The sequence below is a fragment of the Leptopilina boulardi genome, unplaced genomic scaffold (genome assembly GCF_019393585.1).
Source record: "Leptopilina boulardi isolate dan_hultmark-lab unplaced genomic scaffold, ZJU_Lbou_2.1 LbouV2_55, whole genome shotgun sequence".
NCBI classification, from domain to species: domain Eukaryota; kingdom Metazoa; phylum Arthropoda; class Insecta; order Hymenoptera; family Figitidae; genus Leptopilina; species Leptopilina boulardi.
The window spans coordinates 2,588,771-2,601,183 of NW_026138000.1; the positions used below are offsets into that span (position 1 = coordinate 2,588,771).

Genomic DNA, 12,413 nt, shown 5'->3' on the forward strand with positions numbered 1-12,413 from the left:
CATTTTAGTAGTTTTATACTAACAACAGTTTTATACTAACAGTAGTTCTACTAATTTTACTAGTTTTGTACTAACAGTAGTTTTTTTAATTTTAGTAGTAACAATTTAATATCAGTTTTAGTAATTTTAGAAGTTTTATACTAACAGTAATTTAATTTGTTACAGTCAAACGGTAGTTTTAGGAGTTTTAGTAGTTTCAGTCTAACAGTAGTTGTAGTAATTTTATTAGTTACAATCTTACAGTAGTTTTAGCAGTTTTTGTAGTTACAGTCTAACAGTAGTTTTAGTAGCTTTAGTAGTTACAGTGTAACAGTAGTTTTAGAAATTTTATTAGTTACAGTCTAACCGTAGTTTTAGCAATTTTAGTACTTACAGTCTAACAGTAGTATTAGTAATTTTTAGTAGTTTTATACTAACAGTAGGTTATACAAACAGTAGTTTTATATTAAAAGTAGTTTTATACCAAAATTAATTTTACTCTAACAGTAGTTTTAGTAGCTTCTAACAGTCTTTTTATATAAAAAGTAGTTTTAGTTGTTATATACTAACAGTAGTTTCAGTTGTTATATACTAACAGTAGCTTTAGTTGTTATATACTAACAGTAGTTGTAGTAGTTTTATACTAACAGTAGTTTTAGTAGTTTTATACTAACAGCAGTTATAGTAGTTGCAAGCTAACATTAATTTTAGTAGTTTCAGTAGTTTTATACTATTAGTAGTTTTTGTAGTTATAATCTAACAGTAATTTTAGTAGTTTCAGTAGTTTTTGTTAAAAGTAGTTTTAGTAGCTTTAGTAGTTAGAATCTAACGGTAGTTTTTTTAGGTACAGTCTAACAGTAATTTTAGTAATTTTATAGTAATAGTAGTTTTGTAGTTTTATACGAACAGTAGTTGTTGTAATTTTAGTAGTTTTAAACTAGCAGTAGTTATAGTAATTTTTGTATTTTAATACTAACAGTAGTCTTCTAACGGACATTTTGAATTTTGTAAATCTAACATCAAATTTTTAATCAAAGACCCCTAAATAACCCCCGACTAACAAATATCAATCGAATCTATAAAAAAAAATATAAAAATATTGGTTAGACTAAACATGCCAATTTCAATCACTGACACTGAAGAGATTAATAACTAAAGAGACAAAACTCCACAAAAAAATACCTAAATATTCTAATTCACCCTTTTTTTCTTTACATTATACATGCAAATTGCTCCTCTAGAACTACATATAATAGGCAGTTATCTCTTTGAACATAAGAACCCTTACCAGCACTGACTTAAGAAAAGTGATCTTAAGCTTCTTTCTTCACACGAAATATGTGTATATGTGAAAATCTAGTATATATATATATATATATATGTAGAAATAAAGACAAAATCCCAGAGATGATACACTCCATATCTTTCCATCTAAAGAAGTTTTGAAGTGAGAAGAAAAAAAAGAGTATATCGAGGTAAACGCACGTCCAACAGTTCATTCAATGCATATATCGTTGAGAGCAATAAAGGGGATGGAAAAGAAGAATAGTTCACCAAAGAAAAGGAGAACACCTTTTGATTTTTGGGAGAAGAGGTTGAGAGCCTCCAAAGGGTATATACTCTCATCGATCTGTTCTTTCTCGTGTTCCTGAATATTGTCTTGGACTTATTTTAAGCCACATTGCAAAACAGAGATTCTATTTTTGTTCTCAAAAGTCTGTCTCGACGTGTATATATATATATATATATACTATACGCATAGTAAAAAATTTGCCATGACAGCGAACTATTTTCTCTCACATTAAATAACGTTAGCTAATATATAGAACAGCGAAAAAATTTCTTGTAAGGTCAACAAAGTTAGCTGTGACAGTAAATTTTGAAATTATTAACGTTTATCACAGCAAACTTTTTTTGTTGTCAGCAAATAATTTAGCTGTGGTTACTAATTTTGATAGATTCGACTGCAAACAGCATTTGTAATTCCTTTTTTTCCGTGTATATATACATATAAAATATCCAGATTTTAATGAGATTCAATTGACAAAATTTTGAAATATAAAAATTTTGGAAAAAAAAAAAGATAAAAGTAACATTCAAGATCAAAATGAAAATTTTTATAAATAGAAGAGCTATTTCATTCTCTACACGGTCCGAAAATATATTGACTGCGGTTAATCTAGTTGAGTGATGTACACGTGGATGGATTCTTACACATTCAACCTTGACTTGAAAAGAGAGTCTAAATGGAACATCTATTACGTTTACAAAATACTTCATTTTCTCAGCAATTCATCAACAGATTTTTTTTTAGAGTGAGAGAGAGAAAATAATCCGGAAATTGATCTGATTTCCGTTTTCTATATCGAAAAGGGGAAATTTGGTGAAAGATCTCTTTAAATGTTCGATTAGATGACGTCGTATTAGGAAATACGGAAAAGAGAGTGACGAGGTCACGTTACCTTTCTGGTGGGTTCGAATTGCCCGAGTTGCGGTTAATGGGTTAACGGCTCCCTTCCAATTGGTCGATGACGCTTTGTGCCCTCACGTGACGTCACCGAGTGCAATGCTCCCCAATGACGTGATGGTAAGAGAGAGAGAGAGAGAAAGAGAGTCATACGGCCGGTTGGAGGCGAAGTCAATGTACAGAAATAGCGAGTTTCTATATCCTCACGAACAAACGCGCGTGTGTTCCCTTTTTCCGAAAATTAATACTTTAACTATCACCGGTAATGAAAAAAAAATTCTTTCTTTCAAAAAAAAAAAATTTTTTACTACTCAAAATGTAAATTATTTTATAATTTTAGGGAAAAATATTGAATTTTCTTTAAGAAAACTAATAATCACTAAGGGTACATTAACTATCTTCAAAGGGAAGGGAGATAAAAAGTTACATAGAAGGGGAAGGGGGAAATTTAAAATTGCGAGTGAGATATCGAAACTACAAAAATTCGACAAAACTAAATCGAAAATAAAAAATATCAAAAATTATTGTGGTAATTAATTTTTTTTAACTGAAGATTCTAAAAATTAATCGAGAGTCCTATCGACCAACTAGGAAGTGCAGCGTCCGCGTTGCTAAAAGTTCATTGTCCTGTGACGCGGAAAGTATATCGTAATGCACCACGGTTGTTGCTGATGCGCGCTAGGGAAGTGAGAGAGAGCATTAGAGCGCAGGGTATGTTGGTTAGGGTGGGAACAAGAAAGCTCAATGACGTCACATGCCTCTGGCAGATAGAGCAAAAAAAAAGAAAGAAAAAAAAATGCAGAATAGGAGTATCTCAAAGTGATGTCATTGACAAGCATACTGACAATGAGGGTTTATTTAGAAGAGAAAGAAGAAGAAAAAATCATCGGGGTGATTGTAACCCTGACTTGTATTACTGTTACAATGACCTAAAATCAACAGTTTTAGGTCATGGGGGATTTTTAGTTCCTAAAAAACCTAAAATTTACCATTCTTGGTTCCTAAAAATCTAAAATTGTTAATTTCAGGTTATAGGTGATATTTAGTTTCTAAAAAAGCCTAAAATTAACCATTTTTTGTGCCTAAAATTGTTAATATTAAGTTATGGGAGATATAATCTAAAATTGTTAATTTTCGGTGTTTGGAAACTAAATATTTTCCCTAACATTAATAATTTTAGGTCATGTACTAATTTTCGTCCCTAAAAATATAATTTTTATGCCATGGGGGATATTTAGTCTCTAAAATTGTTAATTTTAAATAATTAGGGGAATTTAACACTTAGTTATAAAGAAAATAAGAATTTTAGGGACTAATTTTATACTAACAGTAGTTTTCGTATTTTTAGTAGTTTTATTCACAGTAGTTTTAGTACTTTCAGTCTAACAGTAGTTTTTGTAATTTTAGTAGTAACTGTCTAACAGCAGTTTTAGTAATTTTAGTAGTATTATTTAAAAGTAGTTTCAGTAATTTTAGTACTTGTATACTAATAGTAGTTACAGTCTAACAGTAGTTTTAGTACCTGCAGTCTAACAGTTGTATTAATAATTTTAGTAAAGTCTAACAGTAGTTTTAGTATTTTTAGTACTTACAATCTAACACTAGTATTACTAATTTTAGTAGTTAAAGACTAAGAGTAATTTTAGTAGTTACAGTCTAACAGTAACTAAATTTTAGGTTTTTAGGGACCAAAAATGTTTAATTTTAAGATATAGGCGATATTTAGTTTCCAAAAAACTTATAATTAACAATTTTAGGTTATTAGGAATCGAAAATTGTTAATTTTTAATATTTGGGGGATAATTAGTTTCCAAAAAACCTAAAATTAACAATTTTATGTCACGTGGGATTTTTCGTCCTTAAAAACCTAAAATGGTTAATTTTACGCCAAGGGGGATAATCAATTTCTAAAATTGTTAATTTTAAATCACGAGGGGAATGTAACTCGTATTTGAAAAAAAATTAAGCAGATATTCTAATCAGTGTGACATTGCTGTGATGTGGTTCAATTTTTGTCTTTTCAATTTTTCGAACAATTTTTTTTTTCAACGCCGTGGAAATTCCGTTCCAAATTCCATTGAATTGGTTGTTTCTATTCAATTAATAAATCACAGTGACACCAATCTAAAAAAAAACTTGGAAAAGAAAAAATATTTATTAAATATTATAAAACTTTTCCTTAACAAAAAAAAACATTTCCTTACACAAGTTATGAATAATAAAATAAACTTGCACCAAAGGAGATAAATTTTAATTAATGTATAACTTGTTACTAACTCCATTTAATAGATTAACATCAAGTTACTTTGTGTAAACACGTTTATTAATCAGATCGATAATTGAAAGTTGTATTTATTGTTTGTATCGAGGTCTTGGGACTTGTAATAGTTGGTATATTAAAATATTCCTGTTATGTGTCTCTCTAGAGTATGAAATGACAATTAGTAATAACTGAAAAATTATTGTTTTCTTCTAGAATTTGTGAAAAAAAAATGAAAATGAAAAATTTTTAATTGGTGTCAATTGAAATAAAAACAAAAAGAAGAGAAAATTAACAAGAGGTCACTGAAGGGGTTGAACTAGGTGAATCTATATACAAGACCACAGAGACCTCGGGATATGACTATGATTAATTATACAGTAGTTGAATATCGATCTTGGATGGCGCTTAAGGTCAGACACTACGGCATCGATAGAACATATACAACAATGAATTGAATCGATCGTTTCCCGGCGGGAACAAATTTAATTTTCCCGCTCTAAATAACTGTGCATCGAGATGTGCTCCCTCGAGAGTACCTGATGCATTTGGTATATAGAATTCATCTCCCCTTTGCGGTTTTGTCAATATAAAAACTGGAAAACATTTGTTGTTATAAGGTAAAATTTGGATCGGTGGAAAAAAAGAAGATTCGATAATGGACTAGTGAGAATATTTGGCAAGAGTGCAAATTTCTGTCTATTTCTGATTTAGGAAACAATGTCTCTCTCTCTCTCGGAAGAGCGCATAGGACTTGGCGTGCTACGATTGGCTCGCGTGCCTAAGGAATTCAGGATATCCTGCTTAGAAGTTCAGAAATACATCTATTTCCTATTAACTATTCAGAATAAATATTTCTAAGTAGAATATTTTTTTTTTTGCCAAGTGATATAGAAAATTTTTGAAATTTTCTAAAATTGAAAAAATTTCCCAAAAAAAAACTTACCGTCTTTTCTGTAGTAAAGAATTTCGAAATGTTTTTCGTCTCCTGCCAAAAGTGCGTCTCGAAGTGCAGCTACTGCATGTGGTGACGTCATTGGTCCATGGAGAAATTCGCAAACCGCTGGCCTCTGCATGACTTCTGCTCTCGAGAACCCCGTTAAACGGCAGAACCCGTCTGAGCAATATATTATGTGACATAGTCCGTGTTGAGCGTTGGCTACCAAAAAGCTTCGATCTGAAAACAAAAAATTGCAATTCTTTACCACTATTTTGAAATATTATTTAAAAAAAAAAAAATTTTGGCCTCCAGTTTTTTTTAATTCACTAAAAGAAAAAAATTTTTGCACGCGCGTAAAATATTTTCCTTCAAGGTCCCAATTTTTTTTTTTTTTTTTTTTGACGAGAGACTTTCTTGGTTTGTTTTTATTTAGTTTCCTTTCTCTATATAATTTCTAATATTAGACGGCTTTTATGTGGAACTAAAAATAAATTTTCCCCGACTTGACACTTGCGGCATGTTATAGGCTCGACCACTGAAAATGGGACTTTTGCCAACGATGTCACTGTACACATACACAAAACATCAGGAGTTCTACTTGGAAAGATTATATGCCTATTTACTAAAGTGACCATTGAAATCCATGGGGGTCAAGTTAAACCAATTTTAAATTTAGTTCCTTTTTTTGTAACGAGTATTTTGTTTCAAAAATTAAAGAGAAAAATCATTTTAAAATCTATGGCACAAAAAATTTGATGGTGAGAAATTTCTTGAAATTGAGGTTTGGAATTTTTGGCTAGAATACGTGAAAACATTAATTCGGCCACGATCACAAGGTCATTGGCAGAGATATTATCAAAAAGCAGAAAATTTCAAATAATTTCAAACACAAGGATGTGATTTATTATCTTTAGTTTTGTTTTCAGATTTGTAATTGTTAAAAAGTACGAAATAACGAAAAGTTTAAATAATTAGAAAATCGAATTTCCAAATATTCGGATTACCAAAAGACGGAATTTCTAAATGTTTAAGTAAATCAGAAAATTGAATTTTCAAAAGTTCGGATTACCAAAAGTTCTAATTATCCGAAAATTGAATTCCCAAAAGTTCGGATAAGCAAAAGACGGAATTTCTAAAAGTTAAAATAATTAGAAAATGGAATTTTAAAAATTTCGTATCACCAAAAGACGGAATTTCTAAAAGTATTTTTTTTTTTGTTACTTTTGTATTTCATAACAAAAAATTTTTAGATTATCTTAATTTTGTTTTTAAGGCATTGAATATAAATTTAAAATATCAAAAAAAAGAAATCGTCTGCTGTGAAAAAAAACACACCGGAATTAATGATCATTGCCTTCTGCCTCTCTTTCTTTCTCTCTCTTTCAATCGAGAAAAATAAACAAAAATGCTACATCTGACGGCATATTTCAGTCAATTCGACGCGGAAAAGGAAATTCCCTCTTATGAGATTTATTGCTTTCAGAAATAAATTCAAGCCTGCACTTGTTGAATTTACAGATTATTCTGGATCAACTTGCGGATTATATGATTATCTTAAGCTCTACTTTTCAAGTAAATATGTTCTATTTTTTTTCTTCTTCTAATTCTTATTCACTTTTTAATAAATAAAATTAAAAATTCATTTATTTATCCCTCTCGCTCTTATTTGAGAATAATAAATACATTGATTTTATTGTAAATTCTCAAGACGCGTGGTTCTCATTTTAAAAGAATATATTTTTCATTCTTAAAGAGAGAGAGAGAGGGGGGGGGGCTTTTCACAAAGAAAATTCATTTTAAGGAGGGGGGGAGAGGGAACGTTAGAGAATTTTAAATATCTCTTTGGCATATTTCCAAGAACGCGCGGATATATTTATCGTGTATCAGTGCTTTCCGTATTTGTGTATTGCATTACCATCGAGAAAAAAAAATTTGCTTTCTTTTTCTATATATTATTTATATTTTTTGGTCATTAAATATTAAAATTCAATTCAAATGTAAAAAAAAGAGAAAAATTCATCGAGGGAAAATGTAGAATTTCAAAAACAAGGTGTGTGAAAAATCATGTGACTTTTTTGTTTCCAATACGAAAAAAAAGTGGGTCACAACTCTCGAGGTTACGGAATTATTCTAGTTGTAGATATATGTGTGCCTAAATGTCATTTGCATTGTATTTCAATTATAAATTTTGTCCCTTTCTTTCTTAAACTATTATAAACATAACCTTTTTTTTATTTTTCTGTCCCTTTCCCTCTAAACATAACCTAAATTTTTTTTTTTTGATTTTTTCGGTCCCTTTTCCTTGAAACTATCATAAACCTAACCTATAATTTTTCGTTTCTTAGATCCCTTCCCCCAACTTTCGTAAACATAACCTAAAACTTTTTACTTTCTTCGGTCTCTTTCCCACCAAACTATCGTAAACATAACCTAAAATTTTTTGCCTTTATCGGTCCCTTTCCCTCCATAAAACATAACCTATATTTTTTTCCGTTATCCCTTTCTTCAAAAACACGTAACGTATATAAAAAATAAAAAGAAACATATAAAATAAAAAAGGGTGAATATTAAATCAAATAAATGTCATTAGGAAATCTTTTTATAGACTTAGTAGAAAATTTAAATAAGCAAATCCGACCTTTCTTCTCGAATTAGAATCTTTTCAATTGAAATCCACGTGAGCCTGCTTTATTCAGACCCTGAACTCTTGTCTGTCAAATGGACTTTTCGCGTCAAATTTCATTAATAAATTTTGATAAGAAAGAAAGGATATGCTTTAAAATAAAAAAAAAAGAAAAAAAAATTGCTTAACGCATCTTTGTGTGTCCAGTGACGAGAGCCAACGTCAGATTAGAAGCCAATAAGGCTTGACAACCTGAGGGTTGGCATACATATTTTTTTTTATTATATAAATTGGCGTTAGTACGGTTTCCTCGGGAATCTATCGAGGACTAATACCTATTAGGGGAGCTGCGTCCATCTGGGACATGTCCCACATATAAGAATCTATGGACCATTTTTTATACTGTTTTCTACTTCATTAAAATTAATAACAAAATTTATAATTGATTTTTTTACAGTACATTCCTATTTTAAATTTAACTACTGTTACAGTAGAAATACTGGCCTGGTACTGGCACCAGTATTTGTACTGTAACAGTAGTCAATTTTTGATAGGGAAGTACTTTGAAAAAATACATTATTCAAAATTGACTACTGGAGCAATACTGCATCGACTCAGTACTAGAATCAGTACCGTACCAGTACCACGCCAGTAGTCAATTTTTGATAGTGAAGAAAAATTTTACATTTGAAAAAAAACTCTATCCAAAACTGAGTATAATTTTTAAAAACAATAAAAGGGAATTTTTAATTTCAACATTCTGTTACTAATTTTTTAATCAGTTTGAAGTTGCTGATGTGTTTCAATTTTTGTCTTTTCAATTTTTCGAACAATTTTTTTTAACTCCGTCGAAACTCCGTTGCATCAAACTTTAATTTATTTTTATTTATTCAATTGGTTAATTTTCTAACCAATTTGAATTTGTTGATGTAGTTTCACAATAATTTTTGTCTTTTCTGGTTTTCCAAAAATCCTTTTTTTTCGTCGAAATTATAAATACTGTACCGCGTCAGTAGTTTATTTTAGATAAGGATTACGTCGACTATAGATATTATTTATATGGATATTTGCATTTAAATAGGCATTAAATTTTTTTTTTATAAATTGCAATTCAAAAACAAAATTCATGTATTGCAATGATTATTATTATTGTTATTATTATTATTATCATAATAAGTATAAATATTAAATTGAATTTATTTGAAAAAGAAGATAACAAAAGAGCACTTGTTGGAAAATTGTATATATACTTATTACAATATATTTGAGAGTTGCAAATAACGAGAGTGATTTGTCACACAAAATACGCGTCAATGACGAACAAACTGGCAATTGTTGGGATTTTCAATTGACTATATAGTCAATGAGGCAAAATGCGAAGGAGGAAGTGTATACCAGTCGTACAATAGATTTACCTATACTACTTTAAAAATACGTCCTCTATACAGGAGACAGGGCGGCCTGATTTGCGAATGACTTTCCTGAGACTGTGAATTCTTTTTTTCTTCAAATTCTTTACAATTTTGTTTGCAATATTTTTCAAAAAAAAAAGATATTTTATTCTTATAAAGAGATTCTAGGAGACAAAAAAAATTATAGGTTATGCTCGTGTTTTTGAAGGGAATGGGACCGAAGAAAGCAAAAATTCTATGTTGAGTTTATGATAGTTTGAAGAGAAAGAGACCGAAGAGAGCAAAAATTTACAGATTATGTTTATGTTGGAGGTACCTAAGAAACAAAAAATTCTAGATTATGCCTATGATAGTTTAGAGGGAAAGGAAGCGAAAAAAGCAAAAAATTATAGGTTATGTTTACGATAGTTTTACACTTTGATTAAAAATCATTTTTAATTATATGTAATATCAAAGTATGAAACTATCTTACAACATAACCTATATTTTTTTTTTGCTTAGCGCCATTTCTTCAGAGCGCGTCACACATATTAAATCAATCACACATGTTGCTTCTAATTTTATAAATGAAATCAAATAATTTTCTAAATTTATGACATCATCATATTCTTAACATAAGAACCTTTCAATATGGTTTATTTTGGCATGTATGTTCAATTACATCACTTTCTATTTCTATATGCATTGATTAATATATATTTAATTTGTTTTTTTCAATAACAATATCAATAATAATAAAATGATAATAATAATAATAATAATATTAGAAAATAAAATGCAGTTTTAAATTTCAATGTCCTAAAAAAAAATTGGCAATCTTTTGAGCAAAATAGAAAGATAAATATTTTGTATTATACAAATGACTCAAGTCGTTTATCACTATCAATTTGTAATTAATATTAAACGAACGTAAAATTGCGATAAAAGACCTCTAGCTCATAAATTTTAAATGCTCTTTTAACTCTACGAGAAAGTAGCCTTTTGCCAAATGGTTTTACTTATTCCGCGCAATTTGGCAAACGTCGTCACTATAATGAAGGTGTTATTATGATACATTACGGAAAGTTTACCGAATTTGTACCTATTTTTTTAATAAAAAATTTTTTTTTAAATTTTAATTAAAAAGTATTGAATTTTAATTTTAAAAATCATTCCTTAGTAAAAACTTCTAAAATTACAGTGCCACTTGACTTTTGGATTTATTGAAGTAAATGAAATAACTGTTAATTTTAGGCAGTTAAATTTTGAAATAATTATATAGAGTTGCTAACAGAGAAAACAAATTGTACAAGTTAGGCAATTAGGATTGATGCATAAAAAAACATTTACAAAAAAAAACCGTTAGTCACTGCACACAATTTTCTATTTGAACAATCACAAAGAAAGAGATTTTGATCTCACTGGCAAAGACTCACTAAAAAAAGTAACCTTGTAACTATAACCTCACAACTTTGGCGTAGTCTTGCGTCAAAATAAAAAAAAACGAAAAAAAGGCGTCAAGAAATGCGTTAACAGATTTTTTTTAAAGGCCGTCAAAATATCAACAGCAATAAAACAACAAGAGAAAAAAAACAGATGACCATGAACTGAGAATTTAATGGATAAGAAAAATATATATATGGAATGTGAAAAAATTAGAGAAAGTTTTTAAAGAAATTTTATACATCAAATTTTAATTAATGCAAATTTTAATTAATTTAAATTTCAATTAATCCAAAATTCAATTGGTAACAATTTCAATTAATCCAAAATTCAATTGATAACAATTTCAATCGATTTAAATTTTAATTACTCAAAAATACAATTTATGGAAATTTTAATTAATTTTAATGGATTTAAGTTTAAATTAATCAAAAATTCAATTTATACCAATTTTAATTACTTCCAATTGATTTTTAAATTTAATTTTTCTCTATACCAAAAAAAAAGCTTTCTTTGAATCAAAGAAGTATTTTTGTATAAAAGTTTTTTTTTTACTTTAAAGTAAATTTATTTGATTTAAAGAAATTTAAATTTTTTTAATATAAAAGAATACTTTTTTAATTTTCTAGAAAGTTTTTAGAATTAAAAATGTTTCTTTAAATCAAATAAAACTTTAAAGTAAAAAAAATCATTTCTTTAATTCAAAGAAACATTTATTTTGGTTTACTTTGAACTTTTAGAAATTTAATCTTTTGAAAATTGAATTACAAATTTGAAAATTCTACCAATATATATATATATATATAGATAACAAACATTGTGTTGCTGATGTGGTTCAATTTTTGTCTTTTCAATTTTTCGAACAATTTTTTTTTTATCGTCGAAACTATCAATACTAGTACCAGTATAGCGCCAGTACTGTACCAGTACTTAATTATTTTGATAAAGATTACATCGACCCTATAACAAAGAAACATTTTTTAGTATGTACTTTAAACTTCTAGAAATTAAATCATTTGATAATTAAAAATTTTAGAAATTCCATAATTTGATAATTCGAAATTCTACGAAATTCGATAATTCGACCAAAAACTATATATATATATATATATATATATATATATATATATATAAATAACAAACTCCCCCAACAATAAAGGACTTATAAAGCAGTAGCATTTCCCGAGCAATATTGTCCCTGACGTTCTATATAGTCTCATTGTTAGAAAAGAAAGAGAAAGAAAGTGGGGTGGGGAAATTCTCCTTTTCCATCTCGTTGTCGCCAGACCCCTTACTCCCAAAAAAAAATC

General features: G+C 28.6%; 1 protein-coding gene across 7 annotated transcripts in view; it reads right to left on the reverse strand.

Moving 5' to 3' along the window:
- Positions 1–12,413, reverse strand: part of LOC127290162 (potassium voltage-gated channel subfamily H member 2) — a 145,221-nt gene that overhangs the window by 121,484 nt on the left and 11,324 nt on the right. For all 7 annotated transcript variants that reach the window (XM_051318585.1, XM_051318582.1, XM_051318583.1 and 4 more), the window contains exon 2: positions 5,653–5,883. In XM_051318585.1, coding sequence (XP_051174542.1) covers positions 5,653–5,782 — 130 coding nt within the window. In that variant the 5' untranslated portion in view covers positions 5,783–5,883. The remainder of the gene's footprint in view (positions 1–5,652; positions 5,884–12,413) is intronic.